The sequence below is a fragment of the Staurois parvus genome, unplaced genomic scaffold (genome assembly GCF_062004578.1).
Source record: "Staurois parvus isolate SC_StPar_1 unplaced genomic scaffold, SC_StPar_1.0 ptg000517l, whole genome shotgun sequence".
Classification (NCBI taxonomy): domain Eukaryota; kingdom Metazoa; phylum Chordata; class Amphibia; order Anura; family Ranidae; genus Staurois; species Staurois parvus.
The window spans coordinates 510,899-533,934 of record NW_028318313.1 but is presented as its reverse complement, the minus strand read 5'-3'; the positions used below and the strand labels follow the sequence as shown (position 1 = coordinate 533,934).

The window sequence follows — 23,036 nt, the reverse complement described above, 5'->3', positions numbered from 1 at the left end:
CAGCAACGATAAAAAGCCTTCTAACCCCTCTAAACATTCCCTGTACCTCTTTCCCCTACAATTCTTTTATTGAATTCATCTACAAATTTTCAGAGAAATCATGAACACAATTTGTACATTCTGCAGTCAGTTAAGTGCTGCTCTCCCTTGTAACTCTGCTGTAATATGTACTGATCCACATGTGCCATGTGTGCACATACAGCTCTGATAAGTTCTCCAAACGTTTTTACCATTGGATCCCAAGATCTGCCTATTGGAAGCTATAGATGAGGAGTTATATGCTCCACATGTCTATAGAGCCGTACTATCTACTATAGCCGTTTGTTGCTCGGAAGCTCATAGCTCAGAAATGGTTGTCTCCTACCCCTCCTTCCCATATCCAATGGATTAAAGCTGTTAATGATACCCTAATTAGAGAGAAACTAGTTTATCAACATAGAGGATGTGCCCGAACATTTATGACCATTTGAGATGCCTAGTTAGGTACACCGGGATTAGCACCAACCCAATTAGTTAAGGATAGACTGTTAAGTGGCGGAGTCTCTCCAGGTCTACTTTGATATAACTAGTGTCCCATCAGCTCCTGGATAGGTATTAGGGACATATATATATGTGCTAAAAATTTGCTTCTGGCAGGGGTTGAACTTCTATCTACGGCATTACACATGGATAGGCTGAGGCAACTTGATTTTCTACGTTTATTTCGGTGGAAGAATGGTTTGTTTAGATTATTTTAGTTTTGTATTTTGTGCTTATTCTTTTTGCCTTCTTTTTTGTTTGTTTTGAAGTTTTATAAAAAAAAAAGGGAAGAAGCATTGTATGGATAATATTGTGGTTTGGGATCTGTACTTATATTTTTTGTATACATGGCTATGTACCCCTTTTGTATTGCAACGCTGTAATACTACACCCTGTTGGAGATTGGGGTTATATAATTGTATGTGTACATGGATCCTAACTTTAATAAAAAAAAAAAGATCTGATTTAAAAAAAAAAAAGTTTTCCAGAAGTTTTTGGAATCTAGTGAAGGAAAAAGGATTTTGGCTGTTAACAGAACTGCTACTGAGTCTTTCTGCACAATATTAAATCAGGGCTAAAAAACCAAATAGCTTACAGAGCGACTGTACTAACTTGGAACTTTTTAAACTTTGAGTTATTGGGTATCAGAAGTGCATATATATTTCTAAAGAGAAAGAAAATGTATAAAACAGACAAGAAACATGAGGTGGTTTCAACAGCTTTGCTAACCCTACACTAGTGGCGAAACTACCAGGGTTGCAAAATTCATACTTGCGACCAGGCCCTGGTGTTCCACTACTGTGGGGGGCCCTAAGACAAAACGCGTGCCTGCTGCAGGACTGTAATAAAGGGCTTTGAGCCTCCACAGCAGCTGCACACAGGCAGCCGAGCACCCTACAGAGCTACAAAATCTTTTGGCAGGAGTGTTTTTACAGTTCTTACAGCTTTCACCCCACCAGGATCAGCTGCTTTACACAGGCAACCCAGCATCTAAAAGAATCATTGTAATCTCAAATGTTACTTTGGATCCTCCATCAGTAATATCCCTGGTACCCTGGTGAGGTGACGACATGGAGGGTCGGTGTGGACACTAACCTGATCCACACAGGTTGGCATTTGCAGAACTCAGTCCACTATGGATTACCACACAGTTGTGTTGGCTCCCTGCCTAGCAGCACATACTGATCTACAGCGAGCTCATCCCATCCTGGATGCACACATTATGTGCAGGCTCCCAGTTTCATCAGCAGCATCAGATCTACTCCAGCTTGTATCCGGTTACAGCTCATTTCAAGGCAACAAGTCCCTGGGAGGGGTAAAGATCTGGTAAGTCCTCTCAGCATGGTTTACAAAAGGATTGCAGCTCAGCCATCCATCCAGTTCATAGCATTTCAGCTATACACCTATAGGAGGGCAGCTGAGCCATTTTCATTGCACACTGTGAGCTTACTGCTGCATTTCACTCAAAACAGTACAGCTGAGCCATCCATGTCACTATGGCCAATGTGCAATATATTCCACACTGGTGGATGGACTGCTATCCATGTCACTATGGCCAATGTGCAATAGATTGCACACTGGAGGATGGACTGTTATCCATGTCACTATGGCCAATGTGCAATATATTCCACAATGGTGGATGGACTGCTATCCACGTCACTATGGCCAATGTGCAATAGATTGCACACTGGAGGATGGACTGCTATCCATGTCACTGTGACCAATGTGCAATATTATTATTAATATACAGTATTTATATAGCGCCAAAGGGTTTGCTCAGCGCTGTATATTCCACACTGGTGGATGGACGGCTATCCATGTCACTATGGCCAATGTGCAATATATTCCACACGGGTGGATGGACTGCTATCCATGTCACTATGGCCAATGTACAATATATTCCACACTGGTGGATGGACTGCTATCCATGTCACTATGGCCAGAGGATAACTTTTTGGCATGCCATTTTTACACCACGCTTTTAGTCTACTTATGTTTTAACTGAGACTTGTAAATATCAAATATTTTAAAAAATGGTGCGCTGTCCCTTTAAATAATATATCTCCCTACAACAATTTTCAAACAAATACATTCAATTTACCAACTAGTGCATATATCTTCTAGAAACATTTCCAATATAAATGCATAGATAACACAAAATCACACATATCAGCGCACAAGTTTACGTTGCATACTTTGGGACTTATATACAAAATTGTTGCCCCATTTACTATTCTAACAGAGGTATTTGCACTTATGTATTGTTTTACTGTCTATTTTCCATGCAGATTGGTTTAGCAGGGACCATAGTAGTGGGTCACTGGGTGTCACTTGAGGTGGAGGGGGAGGGGGGGGGGTTAGGAGGGAGCTGGAAGAGTTCCTTTCGATCTGACCCAGGGTAGTTTTTCATTTATTTTCTGATTTTTCCTTGTGGTTTTGCTATTTTGATCACATCTATTATTGTTGAGTATATGCATGGTTATTTGAAAATAAACTTTTTTACATTTATAATACAGGGTAGCCTTGGTGTCTTGCTTGCCACGTTTTATGCACTTTTGTTGTTTACTGTAATAAAGGGCCCTGGGACAAATGGAGGGGGCCTCGAGACTAGGTCAAGGGGGCCCTTCATCATCGTTTCTTGCACCGGCGCCCAAAGGTTCTAGTTATGCCTCTGCCTTATACACACTTATCTGCCATTAAAATGTAAAGCTGCCTGCACTCAAAACAAACACAGCTATTACACTGAGCCGTTCTAATACAGCATTATAGCTAGATATATAGTACTGCATTAGGCTAGTAAGCTAAACCTACCCATTAATGGATGGTCTATTGTACATTGATGACATACTACATGTTGTTAAACAGTAGTACAACAAACAAATAATTTTCTGCACACAACTTTTCTTTTAGAACTCCTTTTATTGTGGTCAGTGTTCCCATTATGGTGATTCACCATCTCTTGTATGTAATGTTTACCGTTATCATTAAAAGTGAAATTAAATCCCACATTTTGGATTGATATCAGAACACTAATCTTCCAATGGGGACACTAATTCTGGTGACATACCAGGATTCTCTCATTTTGAAAGGATCCCTTCTCACTTCTGGTTTTGGCTATGAGACAGGAAGTGAAGGGAAATCTACTCAATGTGACACAGATGGCAAAAAAAGAACGACAGGGGTTATAACCCTCCCTTACTCTATCTTAAAAAAAAAGGTTTTGCCTTTAGTTACACTTTTAGTGCCCTAAGATTCTTGCACAGGGCTCAGCAAACTCTTTCTTAACTCAATGTGGCAGCACTCAAGCCTGGAAACTCTGGCAATTCAGCTAGCAAGAACTACAGGGGAGGCAAAGAGAGTGTCCAATTTTCCCCTTCTTTCAAGGGTTCTGGGTATTGATCATGGATCCAGAAGTTAGGTTCTGGTCATCTTTTGGTACTTTGCAGCAAACTGGCTTCTCTGACTGTTAACGGCAAAATCAATGTTTTCTTTAAAATATTTTCGTTTCTCTACAACCTTGGGTGCATATCTGTATAAAATGTCTGTAGATCTCTAATACATTCTGTAAGTATTACTTTGTTCTACTGGATGCCTTTCATTTCCCATGAAAAGCAAACATACCAAAGCTCTTGTACACAGCGGTTTACTCTTGCTGCACTGCTAGTGCTCCCATATTCAAAAGGGGTTCAGGAAGTCACAGACATCAAATTTTAATGAATTAGGATTGCATTAAAAGCTTCTAAATGATTAGGCTCTTAACCCAACCATATTACTCTATCCTACCTTCTTGTCTTGGGAGTCCAAAATGTTATCCAGCCATTTGTATAAATATCCATCAGGTGACAGACCCACGTTGTCAGCTACAGGACCACAACATAACACAGCAGACATCGCCTGCAGGAAAAACAGAACTGTGTTTAGGAGTTCACACATTATAGCAAATACTGCCTGCACACTATAGCATTACTACTGGTCTAAGATGGCATTTTGGACAACATCTTGTGGTACACTTAAACAGTAACATGGTGGTGTAGGTCAGATACAAAAATTAATGCAGTGATGTTTGCATTTTTAATGGCAATTAGTATATTTGAATTCTGTAATCTCTCGCAGAAAGGATTTAGAGTAGAAGGAGAGTCAGCACTAGAAGCCATTAGAGATGTGCTAACATCCAGTGTCGCACCACTTCGAAAAGCAAATAGGCCTACTGGTTCAGGGTCATCCCAGATACTTGGTGGTGGAAGGTCAAGTCTTAAAACATTCTGATGCCATGTGGTCACTCATACCCTCCTGATGGCCCCCCTTGTCTTTTAGTCTATCTATAATTTAGCCCAGACATTATATCCCAGAATATGGATTATTTTAAAGACTTCGATCTCCTGCTATTATTTGCATTAAAAAAATACATAAAAATGAGTTCTTAAAGTTCAAATTGAGCAGCAAATATGTCTTGAATAAACAATACTGTATAGGGCTGGTTGTATCCAAGCCTCTATTACGGCTATTATCATCAGTGACCTAGAAACAGATGTGCTCTCACAATCTGTCTCTGTAATCCTCTCACTGCTGGAAAAGCATTCTGTACTACCCAAACTACAGCCCTAGGAATGAAAGCCACAAACCAGCACTGAATAAGAACAGGCCTAAGATTAAACATTTTGCTTTTATTAGTTAAACCCTGGAATTATGAAAGTCTCCAAGTTTAGAGCGGATACAATCTGGACGTTCATCACAAAGGGTTATAAGAATGACATGCATTCATGTTATGCATGTTCAGATATCACTACAACAGTATACCTTTAATGCACAGTACTGATGTCTATTGATCTGCATGTTCCGATCACTGTATCTGTCCAAAGGTGTGAACATTATGCTGAATGGTCCGGCCCAGTGGCTGAATAACATGAAAAGACTGTGACGTAGACTCTGCTGAGGAAATATACTTCTTCTCTGGTGCACTGCAAATAAACATTCATTACATGAATTAATTATCACAACAAAAAGTAACAGCACACATTTAAACTGGCCATGCATGGATCAAAACTTGGCCACTTCAGCAAGGACTGGCCAAATTTCAATCCATGTAGGGCCAAGTTTGTTGTATTGATGTCAATCTACTGATCAACTTCTGTACAACCACCCTGTCGGGGTTTTCCTGATCAATCACTGCAGCCAGCTATAGCCGCCCCTCTGATCAGTGTATTCTGACAGCAGAGAAGTCTCCCCACTGTCAGAATCCACTATCTCAGCGGGAGTGATTATTACCATCCACATCAAGTATGTGGATGGGGGAATCAGGTAACTTTTTTTTTTTTATGTTCAACCTGCTAATTAATTGAAAAACATGACCAATGTCTGGGCTGTCTTATTGAGTGCACCAAATAATATATATATATATATATATATATATATATATAAATAAGAGAGGTATTATCTAGCTATAATAAGCATAATAAAACCAAATGCATTCAAACAATAAACTTTACGTTTATTTAATTGGTCAAAAATAAAGAGCAAGCAAATACATGCAGGCCACCCAACCAAAAAACTGCTAAAAACCAGGTCCTGAGATTGGTAAGTCTTTGTGTAGCTACAATGTCAATCTACCTGCATTTGCCCCATAAAAACTAAGTATACAGCCTATAGCTTCCATTTCTGTAAAATGTACAGAGTCGTATGTTTCCCTTATTAACGTTTGTGGATTCCTACAGACTTACACATATTTTCAACAGACCCTGTACACTCCTTACACACCTGCCTCAGTTGAAGAGCTAGGCGAGACTATGCAAACAAATGCTGACCCAAGAGTATCACTAGGCACTCAATTCAGTCTATTATGGTGGAAAACACAACATATCAAGTCAGATAAATCTGAAATAATACCTGGAACATTTTGAATGATATTCGCCACTAAGGCACTAAAATGGCACCGGATATCTTTCAGGGTATCAGAGTCCTTCTCATTCTCTGCTTCAAGTAACTGTCTGGTTAAATCTACATACTCAAGCAGAGTATTGTTCAGGGAATGTGTTTCATTATCCAGGCCTCCACTTGCACTTGAAAATACGAGAAAACATTTCAAGATTGTAAAAAAACACCTTGTGCACACTGGCATATATAATCATCAATACAGGTTGTACTTTGCATGTTAGATCTGGGCTGCATTCTTTTTTAAATAATAAGGCTTATTCAGTGTAGCTGAGAGTGCAGTAATGAATACACCTGAATGTTCCCACATTTAAACAGCACATTAACATACACAAACAACTGCAATTCTATTTCAAGTATATTCAACAAGAAAAGAAAGCAGAACACTGTCAAGATACCAGTGCTTTGTTCAATGGACTGCATTGCGTTCTGTTTTGTCTAATGGTTAATTTATGTCTATTTATTTTTTTACCTTCTTCCATCACCTTTAAAAGAATGTGTTGTCAAAACTGTTCATTCTAATAGTGATTCCAATAGACAAACTTTTGTTTATTGATAACTTAAAAAAAGAAAAAAAAAAGGACTGTCTGTGTTGCTCCACAGAAACCCATCAGAATCTGCATTGGCATGTGAAAGCTGGAGATTTAAGGTTTGGTTCTATCTTTTTAATTAGGAAAGATGCAATGCACAGGTTTACAGAAACAATCTTTTCATTAGCATATATGCTCAGGCATCCTATTGGGGGGGGTGAATGAGACAGTGTGCACACATACCGACATTAGCCTAATTTCAGAGAGAATATGAACAGTGGCTCAACCACCAGTGTTGCCAATAACCAATGGACAGATGCCTGCTGATATCAACAGATAGGTTGTCTAGATTGGGCAATAATCTGCTCTGCTTTTATGAGTATCATGAGCATTTGACCATTTGACCATTTAAAAGTATTAAAGGAATTATACTGGGAACAAAGACATTAAGTACACCTACAAACAAGGCTGAAACCCAAACTTTCTAAACAAAAGGCCAGTTTACAGCCCTTCAGACTCTGGCCAATAGGAGAAGAAAATGCTTTGGTATCAGTGGGAGTGATCAGTTTCTCAGACTTGGTAGTCAGTGGGATTACAAATACATTAAATAGCATCTGTGGTCAGTAAGAGAAGGAGTAGCACCCCACCATTGGTATTATTGGCAGGAATAGGGCCCCATTGTTAGTGTCAGTGAAAAGAATAGTGCCTCATCAATGGTGACAGTGGAAGGAATGGTGCCCCATCATTGGTATCAGTGGAAGGAATGGTGCCCCATCATTGGTATCAGTGGAAGGAATGGTGCCCCATCATTGGTATCAGTGGAAGGAATGGTGCCCCATCGTTGGTATCAGTGGGAGGAATAGTGCCCATCGTTGGTATCAGTGGGAGGAATAGTGCCCATCGTTGGTATCAGTGTAAGGAATGGTGCCCCATCGTTGGTATCAGTGGGAGGAATAGTGGCCATCGTTGCTATCAGTGGAAGGAATGGTGCCCCATCGTTGGTATCAGTGGGAGGAATAGTGCCTTATCTAAGCGGGAGGAATAGTGTCCCAAGAGATGGCTAAAGGCAAAGACTCATGGGCCATAGTTTGGAGACCCCTGATCTACATAATAGCAATACTGCTGATACAGAAAATTCGCTTCAGGAAGACCTACCTGTGACTGATGACACCAGCATCTGCCAGCAGTTCAAATATACGGACCAGTTGTACTCGTAAAATATCTCGACGCCGGCGCCGCTTCATGTTCTGAAGGTAAGAGAAGAAATTTAAGTTCCAATTTTTTTTTTTATAAATCAAAAAAAACATTATATACATCCATCTGCAATTATAAATGAGCATTAGCAAACTTCAATACACTGATAATTGTACTGAAAGCTATCCATTAAAGTTCAAAAACATTTTTGGACAGAGTGGGATAGGGACAGAACCCCTGGTCAGGTTTTTACAGAGATCTGTAACCCCACTAGAGAGACTTCTCCTCTATCCCGTCAGACAGGAAACAATGGGCAATCCATCCAGTGGGTACAATGACTGAAACAAAACACATTATTTCAGGAAACAAGGGAAGAGTGAAAACCTCTTTCAGAATATTTGTGTCTTCCTGTCCTGGACAACTGCTCCAGTAAATTCAGACCTTTTTGTCAAACTGACATCAAACCGAACATGAAAATCCAGAATGAGGACAGCATAGTGTAGAATTTGGAGGGGGTGGTGGTGGAGGTCATAACCGCACTAGTAGTGTACTTAAAATACCTCTGTGCCTATGCACTAATGAGCTGTATAGAATATTGGTCCCTTTGTAAGACAAAGCTGTATGTGCCCACGTACAATAAATTTAGCGTAAAATAACTTTTCTCTTAATGTCTCAATTTCATACACTATTCTAGAGGATTTTTTTGTTTTTTATTCTGTTATGTAAATTTGTAAAAGTGAAGCAGAAGTTATACAGGATTTGTATAACAGCAACAGTTTGCATATACCTCTGTGCCTATGCACTAATGAGCTGTATAGAATATTGGTCCCTTTGTAAGATAAAGCTCTATGTGCCCATGTACAATAAATTCAGCGTAAAATAACTTTTTTCTCAAGGTCTTAATTTCATACACTATTCTAGAGTTTTTTTTATTTTTTATTCTGTTATGTAAATTTGTAAAAGTGAAGCAGACGTTATACAGGATTTTTATAACAGCAACAGTTTGCATAATGCTTTACAATATGAAATTGACTCCAGTTTAAGGGAGGCCTGAAAAACAAATACCAGGGTACCAATATTGGGGATGCTAATATGACCCCAAATGTACAGCAACACATATAATCTAGGTGATCCCTCTAACTAATGGATGTGGCCACCTGCAATGCTCCTATTTAGCTGCATGTTAACCTTTGCTTTCTGCACACAGAGGAAAACAACGGATTTACTCAATTGTATCCCTACCCTGTGGTACAGATTTGCCTTTATTTTGTAAAGAACAGTCCTGTGTTTGCTACTAGTTTCCAGAGTTGTAAATTAAACATGGATACTGACTTCCTGTGTGACAGCATAGATTGGGCCAGCACAGTCACATGGTGTAGGTCACATGCTCCTCCTCCCTACTGGGTATTTCCCTTGGCTCCCAGGACTAAACAAAGGAAAGGTCAGTTTATGCAGGAGAGGGGTGGAGTACAGTCAAAGCTTAGGCCATTTATATGCCTTTAGGCCTAATAAAGTGGTGAACCTACCTCAAATTCCTTTTTTGTAGATTGTGTATATTGCAGTGCCTAAGTGCCAAACTAAACAATTTATTCAATTTGAATTCCATCAAGTAGGCCGTTAAACTAAAATCTGTCAGTAGATCTAAAGGAGTTTGTACATTCACATTATAATTTGCATGGTAAGCCTAAAATACATTCAATCAATTCTATGGAACAAGCGACTCCAATGCTATAAACATTGCATACAGCACATGTAATTGTAATACAACTTTACTGCTTTTTTTATATGAGAAATAACAAATGATCTGGTCAGTTATTTTTGTTAGTGAACCCTCACCATGAAGGCAGTCTATCTACTAACTTGCAGGACAAACAAGCAGCAGAACAGAACAAACACTGAAGTAAATGAAAAGCATAAAGAGCCACGTTTTTTTCACCATACAGGACTTTTATCTTTTCATTATCAAGAGGTTCAAGAGACGTCAGGATACATCAACGGATAGAGCCAAAAAGATCTTGAATTTTCTGTGTTACAATTTGCAGCAAGAGCTGGAAGCAAGGCATGTAATATAAACAATGCAGTGTTGACATGTAATATAATTACCTCTGGTCTTCTATCAAGTGCTTCTTTAATTATGGGGTGCAACTCTTCTATTAATTCCCTGGATACAAATAACAGATAGCAGTGTAAGACACCTGTAGTTTAAACAGCTGTTCAGGCAGCAAACATTATGGTGTTTACAAAATATTTACAGGCGCGGGTTGTAATTATACCAACGTGACAGAACGCACCAGTGCTTTTTGGCAATCTGCATCTCGGTCATTAATGAGCTACATGGGATGTTCACTTCACGGGATGGAAGAAGGAAAAATGATGATACTATTCAAGTCAGCAACAAACCCAGTGTGATACTCTATTTAACATTGTACAGTAACAGTAGGTAAATCATTGCAACAGATACAAAAGGGAGTTCAGTAAAATAATTTAATTTAAAAGGAACCAAGGCAATGAGGGAAACATATGAACATACTGTATCTAGCAAAGCTGGCCCACACACAGGCAGATGCCTTACCGGGAGAGACAAGTGGCAAGACATCTGCCTGCACCTACATTACCATCATTCACCATAACCTTCCCATTAGCTTGGATGGCATGTGGATGCAGCACATGTGCAGTGAAAGATTCACCCCCATAAATCAGGGGATGATCAGTACAGAGAGATTTTTTCAGCATATCATTATTTATTTATTACAGGTTTTTATATAGTGCCAACAATTTTATGCAGCACTTTACATATTGTACATTCACATCAAACTCTGTCATCGAGGAGCTTACAATTTAGGCTTCCTACCTCACTCACATACATATAATAGAGCCAATTTAGACAGGAGACAATTAAAATGGTTTAAAGGAAAATGTTTTTAATTAAAATAATAAACATGTTATACTTACCTACTTTGTGCAAAGTACAGAGCTGCCCCCCTTCTACTCCTCTGAGCAGTGTCAGGGCGGTCAACAATCTGTATGTAGTGTCTGGGCAGTTAGTGATTGGCATTGTAATGGCATGATAGGGCAGTATGTAGTGGCAGAGCAGTCAGCGAGCAGTATGTAATGGCAGGGCAGTCAGCGAGCTGTATGTAATGGCAGTCAGCGAGCTGTATGTAATGGCAGTTAATGAGCAGTATGTAATGGCAGTCAGCGAGCTGTATGTAATGGCAGTCAGCGAGCTGTATGTAATGGCAGTCAGTGAGCTGTGTGTAATGGCAGTCAACGAGCAGTATGTAAATCGCAGTCAGCGAGCAGTATGTAGTGGCAGTCAGCGAGCAGTATGTAGTGGCAGTCAGCGAGCAGTATGTAGTGGCAGTCAGCGAGCAGTATGTAGTGGCAGTCAGCGAGCAGTATGTAGTGGCAGTCAGTTAGTGATTGGCACTGTAATGGCAGGATAGGGCAGTATGTAGTGGCAGAGCAGTCAGTGAGCAGTATGTAATGGCAAGGCAGTCAGTGAGCAGTATGTAATGGCAGGGCAGTCAATGAGCAGTATGTAATGGCAGTCAGCGAGCTGTATGTAATGGAAGTCAGCGAGCTGTATGTAATGGCAGTCAACGAGCTGTATGTAATGGCAGTCAACGAGCTGTATGTAATGGCAGTCAACGAGCAGTATGTAATCGCAGTCAACGAGCAGTATGTAATGGCAGTCAGCGAGCTGTATGTAATGGCAGTCAACGAGCAGTATGTAATCGCAGTCAACGAGCAGTATGTAATCGCAGTCAGCGAGCAATATGTAGTGGCAGTCAGCGAGCAGTATGTAGTGGCAGTCAGCGAGCAGTATGTAGTGGCAGTCAGTCAGCAGTATGCAATGGCAGTCAGTCAGCAATATGCAATGGCAGTCAGTCAGCAATATGCAATGGCAGTCAGTCAGCAGTGTGTAGTGGGAGGACAGTCAATGAGCAGTATGTAATGGTAGTCAGTGAGCAGTATGTAGTGGTAGTCAGTAAGCAGTATGTAGTGGCAGGGCAGTAAAGAAGCATTATGTAGTGGCGGTCATTGAACAGTATGTAGTAGTAATCAATGAGCAGTATGTAGTAGCAGGGTGGTCAATGCGCAGTATGTACAGGCAATCAGTGAGCAGATGCATGAAATTCCTCCTGGAGGAGCCTCTCTCCATTAGCCACTTCAGCTGCTGGATCAGCCATAGCAGCCAACTGTGCGAGGAGGGAAGGAGGTGGCCACACCCCTGGTCCCACACACTACCTTGATCTTCTCATGGAGAAGCTGCAGAGTACCCCCTTGGCTTCTGGGATACTTCCACAGGGCACAGGGAGGAGAAATCATATATGAACTTCAGGGAGAGGAGGGAGACACAGACAACACCCTCCTGCCCGCACTGAGCTGTACCTCCCTATTGGCTGTGGAAGTGAGGGGAAACTAGGATGCTGTGTGGGCGCCTGACATGCTCCTTAGCAACCAATGATGCCATTGTTTGGTAGGATGCATGCGGGCCATCCAGCACAGGGTCAGGGATCCATGTGGTACTCTATCAAATGAGGCAGGCTTGGATTAAGCTACTTGATCCACCAGCCTTTATTGGTATACTTTTTAAGAATTTTGCTATGGTACCTCTGAGGGGCCCAGACATGGAGGGATGAACTTTAGCAGGAGCACTGATAAACCCAAAACAGAACTTGCAGGACAACAAAAGGAAATAGGACTCTGAAGTTTTGTATTTGCCATGAATATAGTAAAATGCTAAGGTGTTTTAATACTGTGCTTCTGTAATACAATTTAGTAATAAAACTATATAAAATAGTTTTAAGTAGCCTGAATGTAGTACTTATTTATTAAAACACAGAAGCAAAGACAAAATAGAAGACCTGTCGGTCTTGATTTTACTTTCACTTTTAACATGTAGTGGAAGATAAAAATCAAAACTTTACTGGATGATGCAGGACAATTGTTTCATGTTCCCTTCATCCATTTTCATAATTAAAGTTTTATTAAACCCAGGACCCTGCATTCACTATATCTGGTCTTCCACAGTGCACAGAATATGGAAATGCAATTATTTTAATAAATATAAACTGCTAAATACCTTTTCTCATCAGCCGTTAGAGCAGTTGTGTGACTTCTATCAATGTCCAGCTTAGCACAGGTTAAAGCTTGTAGGAAGAGTTTTCATTCTGCTCTGACTGTCCTATGAGGCTGAAAAACCCCTGACTCTGTGTGCTGATCATATGCACCCTCCTAAAGAAAAAAACCCCCCAAAAAAAAACAAACACTTTCTAGCAATAAACACTACGCTGAGCATGTGCAGAATGACTTCTAGAGCTCTGTACTATCAGCAGATGGATTGTGGACAGTAGAAGAAAGGAAGGATCAGAGAAGACAGGCTCAAACAGCCTTTTTTACACAATGTGGAGGATTAACCTCTTAGGTTCCGCAGTGAGTATAGCAAGCATGCTTTATGGGATATATAGACTGATTTTACTGTTGTGGGTTTCGTAACACTTTAAGCGAAGTTTTCCCACATAAAGCTCAAATCAGATGTACAACACTCTTTTCCACATTTCCAGAATAAAACAGGTTCTGTTTAAGTAAATGGCAACAAACAAGCTGTATTATTAAGTGTTTGGAACATTAAGCCCTAGTTAATATTGCTGCGACTTCTCATTCGATTTGCTGTGATGTGCAACACAGAAAGTCACATGACAAGTCAAAATCACATTATTTCAATGGGTGCCGTCTTAATTTCTGCGACCCAAGCTTGCTTCTTCGTTGTGACATGAGTGCCATAGAATTCAATGTTAAAATCATAAAAGTTGCAAGGAAGTTGTTTCCTTGTCTTTGCGAGTTTGGTTCCGACCTCAGGTATTGCAAGTTTAATAATATGTATTATATTCTGCAGTGTTATGATTGGCCAAAGTCAAAGTGGCATGAAAGTCACACTGAAGTCTCATCAAATTGCAAGCAAGTCGCAATGCAAAGTCGCGCGACTTTGGGGTTGCAGCAATGTGAACAAAGCCTAATTTTCTGGGTATGAAAAGTTAGTTATAACATTAATTATGTGACAATTTCTCAGAGAAAGAAATAAGAAACTTACCTAAAAGCTCCAGGGTTGGTCCTGCCAAGGCCCAGAACTAGAGATTCTGTGATTTCCATGCTTTCAGAACGCATCATGGGTACTATGTGCTTGAACAGAGATGAGGGAGATGGATTGCCAATTATCTGGAAAATAAAACAGCCATTAAATCCCATTCTGCATTGCTCCCACAGCTCTCCTACCAAGTTCAATCAATTATCCCTCTACTAAAGGCTCAGATTTTCTTTTTTTTTTCAGTCAGTGATTCTCAACCTCTTGCTTTCCTAATAATTTTTCAATTTACTCCTGGGTAACTTCAGGTATAGGTGTGTTTCTCTGTAGCGACGCCACCGTTTCTTCCTTATTTCTACCTTATCAATTCCCTCTGTAATCTTTCCAATCCCTTTCAAATCATTGTTTAAATATTTTTCAGGTTTTTCATATGCATTGCGATATACTTGCTTGTTATTTGACTATATAATTTGGTACTTGACTTCCTCAATTTGTTCAAGACTCCAGGATTGTTTAAGCTCACGGTTTTAGTATACCTAGGTCATAAGCATTTTGTTATTCCATTGTGCACCATATCTTTAAAACCCAAAAAACTAAATATTTAATCTTAAAACCAATTTTCGATCAAAAACAGTAGCAACTGCTATTTTAGAAAAAAATATTTTACTTGCAGTACAGCATATAATAACATTTTGTAGCCTGGTTGACTGAAATCCAGATATTGTTGCGGTGGGTTTTGTCATACAGGCTATAGGTATCTTCAACAAAGAGACTGCAGTACTGTAACTGGTGTTTGTTTTAAGATAATGTATATTGTTTTTGTATGTATTTTTCTATTATTTTTAGAACAAAAAAAAAAAAAAAAAGTAGAACAATTTTTTTCAAAGGGATGTTTGTTTGGTTTACCATTCTGCTGCCACCTTCAGGTGATTAAACACTGAAAAAATGCCAGGAAATCCTCTCCTGAGCATAGCCTCCCAGTCAAAGGCAAGGCTTCAATGTTCGTAGTAAGCCATGAACCCCAAAAGGAAGAGAGGTGGGAACTCTTTCTCCTGTGATGTACTCCAAGAAAAGGATTTTATAGGTAAACCTATCTCGCTGACCAAAGGATGCACCCTCTGCAACGCAAACACTTTGAACCGAAGACCAGGCCTTCCAAACTTGAGCTACTGAAGCCTGATGACGAATAGCCCATGAAGTACCTACACTCCTGGTGGAATGAGCCGTCCTCGAAAACAGTGGAACTTTTAGATTGTAAAAGGTCTCAGCAATAAGTTGACGGATCCATCAAGAAATTGTAGACTTGGAAGGTGTGTGACACTTCCTTGGGCCTTCAGGAAGCATTCAACTGACCTATTGCAGTAGTTAACTTCAGGTAACATGTGATAGATTGAATCACATCCAAGGTATGAAGAGCCTTGTCCCCAAGCGTTTGAGGATTAGGACAGAAGGATGGCAACATAATGTCCTAGTTGACATGGAACAAAAACACTGGTTCCTTACAGTTAGTAGTAGCCAGGTCTCAGGGAGTCTTAACCGTATTGCATGACGCCTTGTGCAAAGGCAAACACCAAGGAATGTGAAGCAATCGGTCTTTGAAAAAAAAACTGCCAAGGCCAAAATCTGACCCTTGATCATAGTCAAGGAGAGTCCCAGATCAACACCAGACTGGAGAAAATACAGGATGCAGCCCAGAATATACTTGTGAGGATGAAATTGCCTAGCTTCACATCAAGCAAAATAAGACCTCCAAGTTTGCGGTAAATCATTCTTGAAGTTGCCTACCGAGCCTTTAGCAGGGTAGGAATGACCAAATCAGAGACTCACCTGCCTTTCAGGACCCTGTCTTTAACAGCCATGCCGTTAAAGCCAGCAACTGTAAAGAAGAATGGAAGAGTTTGGGCCAATCCGGAAAAGTCCAAGGGTTGTCTGCCAACATAATCACAATGTCAGAGTACCACATTCACCTGGGCCAGGCTAGAGCAATCAGGATCCCCAGATTTCCTTCCAAAACCAAACCCTGTGAAGCAGATGTGGCAGGAGCTGTAATGGAAGGCATAAATTACAAAGAACTGGTCCCACAGTGTCACCAGACCATCCATTGCAAACGTTCAAGGATCCCTGGTCCTGGGGAAAAAAATAATCTGTCCAAATTCACAATAAAGCGGGACACCAGAAAATCCACATCTGAGGTTCCCTACCATCAGAAGGTTCCACGAACACCTCTGAGTGAGCAGCCCAGTTCCCCGCAAATAGTTATTCATGGCTGAGAAAATCAAACTTCCAATTTTATACAGCTAGAATGTGGACTGTGAACATTCCTGCTAAGACAGGCTGAGATCCACTTCCTCCTGAGTAGCCTGACTTCTGGTGCCTACTTGATGATTTACAGTATGCATGCCACCACCATGGCACTGTCTGACTGACCTCTAAAAGGGAGGCCCTTCAACTGCATAGACCAATGAAGCAGAACAAGATGAATCACCCTCAATTCCAGAATGTTAATGGGCTACAACCTTTCCTGCCTTGACCAAGTTCTCTGGACCGAGAAATTGTTCAGAACTCCACTCCAGCCAACAAGGCTGGTGTCCATCATCAGTACTCTCCAGGGCAGAGGAAGAAATGATTTCACCAACTACAGCATCCATGAGATCCACCAGTTCAGAGAATGTTTCTTGCTGTGGTGTAAAGGCATCAGGGAATCCAACTACTGAGTCCTCCTGTCCCATGCCACTCAGATATTCTGTTGGAGGAGCCTGGAATGAAACTGGGCAAAGGGCACTGTCTTGATGAAGGTTACGATCTTTCACCAAACCCTGTCTTCTTGTGGAAATGAAACTGGGGTTTTGGCTCTGGAGCCCAAGGCTTGAAATTGGCAGGCTTTTGAACTGTAGGCTTTGTCTTCTTTTAAGCTGTAACAGAGTACTTGTACCCAAACACCTTCTGGACTCAATCATCCAAAGCAGGACCAAACAAACATTCCCTTGAAAATCTAAGTGCTCCACATGCTTGCAGGGTAACCCTGCTGACATACACTTCCACCATAAGATCTTGTGCATGTGTATGGACTGGTTCTCTAGACAAGAAAATTGTTGAATGGAATGCTTCAAGGTATCCACTAAGGTGCTAAGAGCATGTGGGAAATCCTCCATGTTTCTGCTCGTTTTGGCATCTCCACTAGTAGGATCCCTCTCGTCACTCAACGGCCCAGACCTTAAGGCTATGGTACACACTTTACGACCACAACTGCAGGTTTTTAAGAGGCACTTTACCAGAACAAATGAGGCTTTAAATAAGGCCTCCAATCGTCCACAGCATCTTTAAACACCAGGAACAGGGTTTGTCGAGATAGGAGACCACCGGATTCACCAAAGGTATAGTCTATTTCTTAGTGAACTTACTCTCTATGGGATACTGCTAAGCAAACACCTTGTCAGGGTGAGCCCAGTCCACATACAAAATATCCTTCAAATAAGGATGTATAAGAAAAGATTGAGGATGCTGTGGCAGACACCATGATCCAAAACCTGTGACCTATGGGGCAAAAGATTCAGGAAGCAGCAGCTTTACATTGTCTATAACCAGGTTCCTCACTACCTGAAAAAGGTATTGGGGCCTCACCTCCTACATTTCCTCCTCTCTGTCGTCAATGAGACAAAGGACACTTTCTGGTAACAGCGGTCCTAGCCAGCCAAGTTGGCACTGTGCCACTAAGCTGGTTACACCTTGAAAGATGAACCTTCTAGTTGCCAGTGTCCCACTGACCCAAGGAAAAAATGTTGCGTGGCCTTTTAATATTTGTTGTGACCTGTAGTTTCACCAAAGCAATTGCGCTGCTGCAACTTGTAAGGAAACCGCTCTTCTGAACCTGTAGTTCCACAAGAGAGCCTGCTCTGCTGCCTCACGTGTATCCAAAACGGCCAGTGGCAGTGTGCTCTGCTACACTCCTGATGACACCGGCCCTACTGCACATGTGTGGATGGCCTAACTCATTTGGAGTGAATGCAGGGAGCGAAAAGAAAACTAGAGAAGGATAGGAAGGGTACCACCAGGGACTACCCCAGGGCACTCATCATTTTACTCTGCAGGACCCCCTGGAGGGTTCAATCTTCCCCCATCATGGCGGGCAATGCCATAGGTACCTTCAAGGACTCGACTTTTCAGCTGGTGATCACTTTCCTAGACCTGTGTAGCAGCCTACCGATCCGCAAGGTTACATTGAATTGCTCAGGGTCCTGTTCCATAGGGACAGATGGAACCATTGAGAAGCTAGCTATTTTTGTGCAGAGACTATGCAGACATAGCCATAACCTAAGACTCTAGTTAAAAAAAAAAAAAAAAAAAAATATGAGGCCTTGCCTAATGGGAGAGCTTTGGCCATAGATGGGATTTTCTGTAATTTATGCCAAAGTCAAATCACATGAAGGTGGCAGCCTAAACGCATTGTAGTGAATACGAAGATACCCTGTGTCTTGGGAATGTACGGTAAAGAAAAATGAAACACTGTACATGATTTAAAAAAAAATATTTTTCCATGAGGTGGAGCTCTCAGCAATGTTTAACAACCTTATCTGCCTATTCTTACAGAGATGATGTTGCCTTGCCCATTTAGGGCAAAATGATAATGTTTTCACAAATGCCACCGTGACCCCACTGATGCTCATCTTGCCAGTGATCCTCCATCATTCCTGCCTTCATCACATCCAGCACTAATACCCCCAGTGTCGGCTGGTAGCTAGGGGAAGCAGTAACATCACTGCCTCTATTGGGGTACAGTGCTTAGACCTAGGAATTGGCTGCTAGACCCATGCACGTTTACACCAGAGGACAACATTTTTAGTAATAACAAAACAAAATAAATAATGTAAAGAAAAGAAACACAGGTAGATTCCCTTACATTGGTGGTCAATTAATACATTTCTCCTGATTTTGGTGTTCATCTATGTTTCATGAGAGGAAGAAGGCCCCTAAAACTATTCACCATTAGGCTGAAGGTCAATCACCCACTGCTGAAGGAATCCCTTAGCAACCTCTACAGAGGCTGGCTGAGAATGATTGCTAATAGCCAACAGCACAGCCTGGCTACCTACCATATGATCTTTGCATTCTGTTTTTTCTTTACTCATGTTTGACAAGGTGGCCAAATAATAAGGTAAACATATAGAAAAACACACAAAGTAAGCACCACACCAATTGATGTAGAGTCCAGAGAACAAAGTTTTTAGTTCTTACCCCGAGATGACACTAGATGTTACAGTGAACTGGAAATTGGGTTGTGTTTGAGCAGTCATGCAAATAGCTTTTGGCATGACTACTGAAGCACAACATAAATAACAGGTCCTGATGAAGGGGGACCTATGCAACCCCTAAACCGCACTGCCTGTAATCTAGTTGGCTCTAGTTGAACCAACTAGATTAGGGACTAAAACTTATTTCTCAGGACTATATCACAGTTTGTGTGGTTCTTATATATAATATATATTTTGTTATTATGCTTGGCTTTCTCCTGGGGATGATTCAGTGTCTGTTACATGAAAATTGATATATATAGTAAATGTTTCAGCATTTCCCATCCATAATCCAGAAACATAAGGCAAGTCTACAATTTAGGCTACAACCTTACCAAAGAACATTACTAGGACTAGTGACAGATCATAGTTCTCATAGGTTATGCCATGTAGAGGAAAACTGCATCAATTATTTCATTCTTGATGACATATAACAAAACAAGTCAAATAGGGCAGGGGCATGAAGAGTAACAGTACATGTAAAGTAGCTTACTTTTGGATCAATGCTATATCCACTATCTGGGGTAGACGCCAGCGTCTCAGGAGGGGAACATCGTACGGAACCAGTAGATGCTGAAGAAGAGGAGGACGTTGCTGCACTGCAGCAAAGAATTAAGTAGTTCCTCCAAAGTCCAATGTAGGAGTCACTGCCGGTTACTGCAGTCACTTTCTTTGCATTAATAGGGCTGCTGGAAATAAATACATTCAAGCACATAATTAGTACAATATACTAACACCCTGCAGATTAAATTCTTGACCAGTGATTTATATTTTCATGTCAAAGACCACTAGTCTTCACTTAAAAGGAACTCTTGAAACTGTAAACATGCGTATCAACGTGAACCTGACCGTAACTACATTTTTAGGGTTACAACAATGCTAAAGTGCTTAGTGCCCACAATAACCTGTATTAGTATTCAAATCAACTCCTATGTTTTTGTGGAGCCTCACTGGATCCTAGGCCCAGGAATGTACATTTGATCATAACTCCCCAAAAAGATTAATCCCCACCCTGTTAATGTAAAACCCCATGATCTGTAATTGGAATGTCAAGTGCAAGAATTAGTTACATGAATGAAGGCAACAATTAGGCAGCAGTTGAAATTTCATGTACAAATTGAGCACAGGAATAAAAATACTCCATAGTGACAAAGGGACTGATCCTAGCACAGGCTGTACATGGTTTCTATTAGTGTTAAACCCCTTTTGTTATTTCACTGTCAAGTTCAGAAATAAGGCAAAACTAAAGGCAATATACTTACCTCCTTTCTAACGTTCTGGGTCCCTCGTCAGTGCCGGCATCTTCTCCCCGGTGTCAGCATTAAAGATTCTGTGGGACATTTTGTGCAGCTCAGCAAGATAGAGAAGGACTCCTCAAAAGTGTCCGGCTCACCAGTTTTTTTCATCTGGGGTATCCAATGCTCCCTTCACCCCATCCAAGTTCAATGTTATAATAAAACCCTAAAAAAGACACCCCAAGATTGTTCCATTTGAGCCAGTGGAAGAGTGAAGAAGATGCTGTGTGCCTGGCTGTTTGAGCTCTAACTGGGAAAAGAGAGTCAGCTCACCAGCGGCTCTTTAGCAAAGTGCATAAATAGTGCATTTAGTGCATAGCTGGAGGCAGCAGTCGAAACCTTATGTACAACCTGAGCATAGGAATTAAGTGGTTCCATAGTGCCAAAGGAGTTAATTAGAAGCCTATGAAGTTAAATACAAGCACCACAACGTGACTGTACAGTTGTTACCTTAGAAACACTTCAAGCCTGGTTTGGTTCACCTAAAGCACAGCGGAACTTTTAGCTTTAAGCAAAGCAAATGGTGTGCAGTTTTCTTTAACCACTTCCCGTCCGACCCATGTATATAAATGGATGGACAGGAGCAGTGCAGGGGCGGGTGGCTGTTTATAAACGGCCTCCCCGCTCCCTGCTTGTGCGTGCTCCCTGGGAGCGCGCAGCACCGCAATCCAATGCCCGCTGTGTCCTCTGGACACAGTGGAACACCGATCATTGAATGAGTCCCGATCATGTGATCACTAACTGGCCAGTGATCACATGAAGAGTGGTAAGCAAGATGTCACTTCTGACATCATTGGTTACTATGTGTGAAATCTGTGAATGATCACAGTGGTCACCTGGTACGAGGCTATTCACAACAGCCTGGTACCATGTGACAAGCTGTGACCAGTGGGTGACAGTATGTAAAAAAAAACAAAACAAAAAAAAAACAAAATATAAAAAAAAAAAATTAAATAAAAATTTAGAAAATTTATAATTTTTGCTTATAAACTAATTTGGGGGTTTTTTTTTACTAAAAAGATAACTGAATACATTTTGGCCAAGATTTATGAAGAAAGATTATTTATTTGAAAACTTTTATAAGAAAAACACTTTTCTTCAAAATTTTTGGACTTTTTCATTTATATAGCAAAAATATAAAAAATACAAGTGGTGAATAAATACCACCAAAATAAAGTTTTATCTCTCTCAAAAAATGCTAAAAAATTCATATGGGTACAGTGTTGCATGACCGCGCAATTGTAATTCAAAATGTGATAGTGCTGAAAGCTGAAAATTGGCCTGGACAGGAAGGGGGTAAAAGTGTCTAGACTTGAAGTGGTTAAAGCAGCCACAGCCTAAGTAGAAAAGGCTGTCCCTGCCTTCATGCTGCACAAAATGACCTATGCTCTCTGTGTGGAAGCAGTAGTCTCTCTGTAGAGGCATGACATGGCCTGTGCTAATTCAGAGCTAGAGCTCTTCAATCAAGAAGGAGCATGAGCGTTGCTGATTGCAGAGCTATACGTTTGACTCAGCAGGGGATGTGACAACCTCTGCTGAGAATACAGAAGCTTGGCAGCAACAGCCAAAGACTGTCATAGTGTAGAGCTACTGACATGTATAAATGATAACAAAATAAACATCTGTATGTTGTCTGTAGTGAAAATGGCACCAATTTCATAGCCTTCTACCTTAAATGACTAATAATGCAGGAAAAATGTTACATTCTGGGGACAACAGACTGGAAGGTCAAAGTTCATTTTGAGAAGCACCTGTTTCTGATGCTCCCACTGCAGAGATATGAGTTTACCAGAAGAAATAAACATCTTACTTTATATCAACTTGTGGAGACAGAAGCTGCAAGCGAGTATAGGAAAACATCCAGGCATAGCTGACAGCTGTGGGGCAATACTTGGGCAGATTATCTTGTTTCATGAAGCTAGACAAGCTTATTATCCATGGATCCAAACCCTGTGTAACGTGTGCAAAGATCCATATATGCGATGGGCTGACAACATCAAACTGATGGCTGATTGGCGAGGAGCTCCACTCTGCAAGTGTCTGTAGATCTATCGAATTTGGACAGTACAGCAAAGTGGTCTAAACATAAAAAGAAAACCAGGTTAGCAGTTAACTTGATGTACCATGTGTTTGGGTATCTCCATCTCCAGTATGACCAGCCTTTTGTATGTTAGATTTGTCCTCTTTGGGTTGT

At 40.9% G+C, this 23,036-nt stretch overlaps 1 protein-coding gene across 6 annotated transcripts in view; it reads right to left on the bottom strand.

Annotated features, from left to right (window-relative positions):
* FRYL (FRY like transcription coactivator) overlaps nt 1–23,036 on the bottom strand; it is a 467,937-nt gene that overhangs the window by 78,930 nt on the left and 365,971 nt on the right. For all 6 annotated transcript variants that reach the window (XM_089690113.1, XM_089690112.1, XM_089690114.1 and 3 more), the window contains 8 exons: nt 22,653–22,921; nt 20,041–20,236; nt 14,269–14,393; nt 10,275–10,332; nt 8,133–8,224; nt 6,403–6,575; nt 5,317–5,477; nt 4,303–4,413 (listed from right to left, as the gene is read on the bottom strand). In XM_089690113.1, the coding sequence (XP_089546239.1) occupies nt 4,303–4,413; nt 5,317–5,477; nt 6,403–6,575; nt 8,133–8,224; nt 10,275–10,332; nt 14,269–14,393; nt 20,041–20,236; nt 22,653–22,921 (1,185 nt within the window). The remainder of the gene's footprint in view (nt 1–4,302; nt 4,414–5,316; nt 5,478–6,402; nt 6,576–8,132; nt 8,225–10,274; nt 10,333–14,268; nt 14,394–20,040; nt 20,237–22,652; nt 22,922–23,036) is intronic.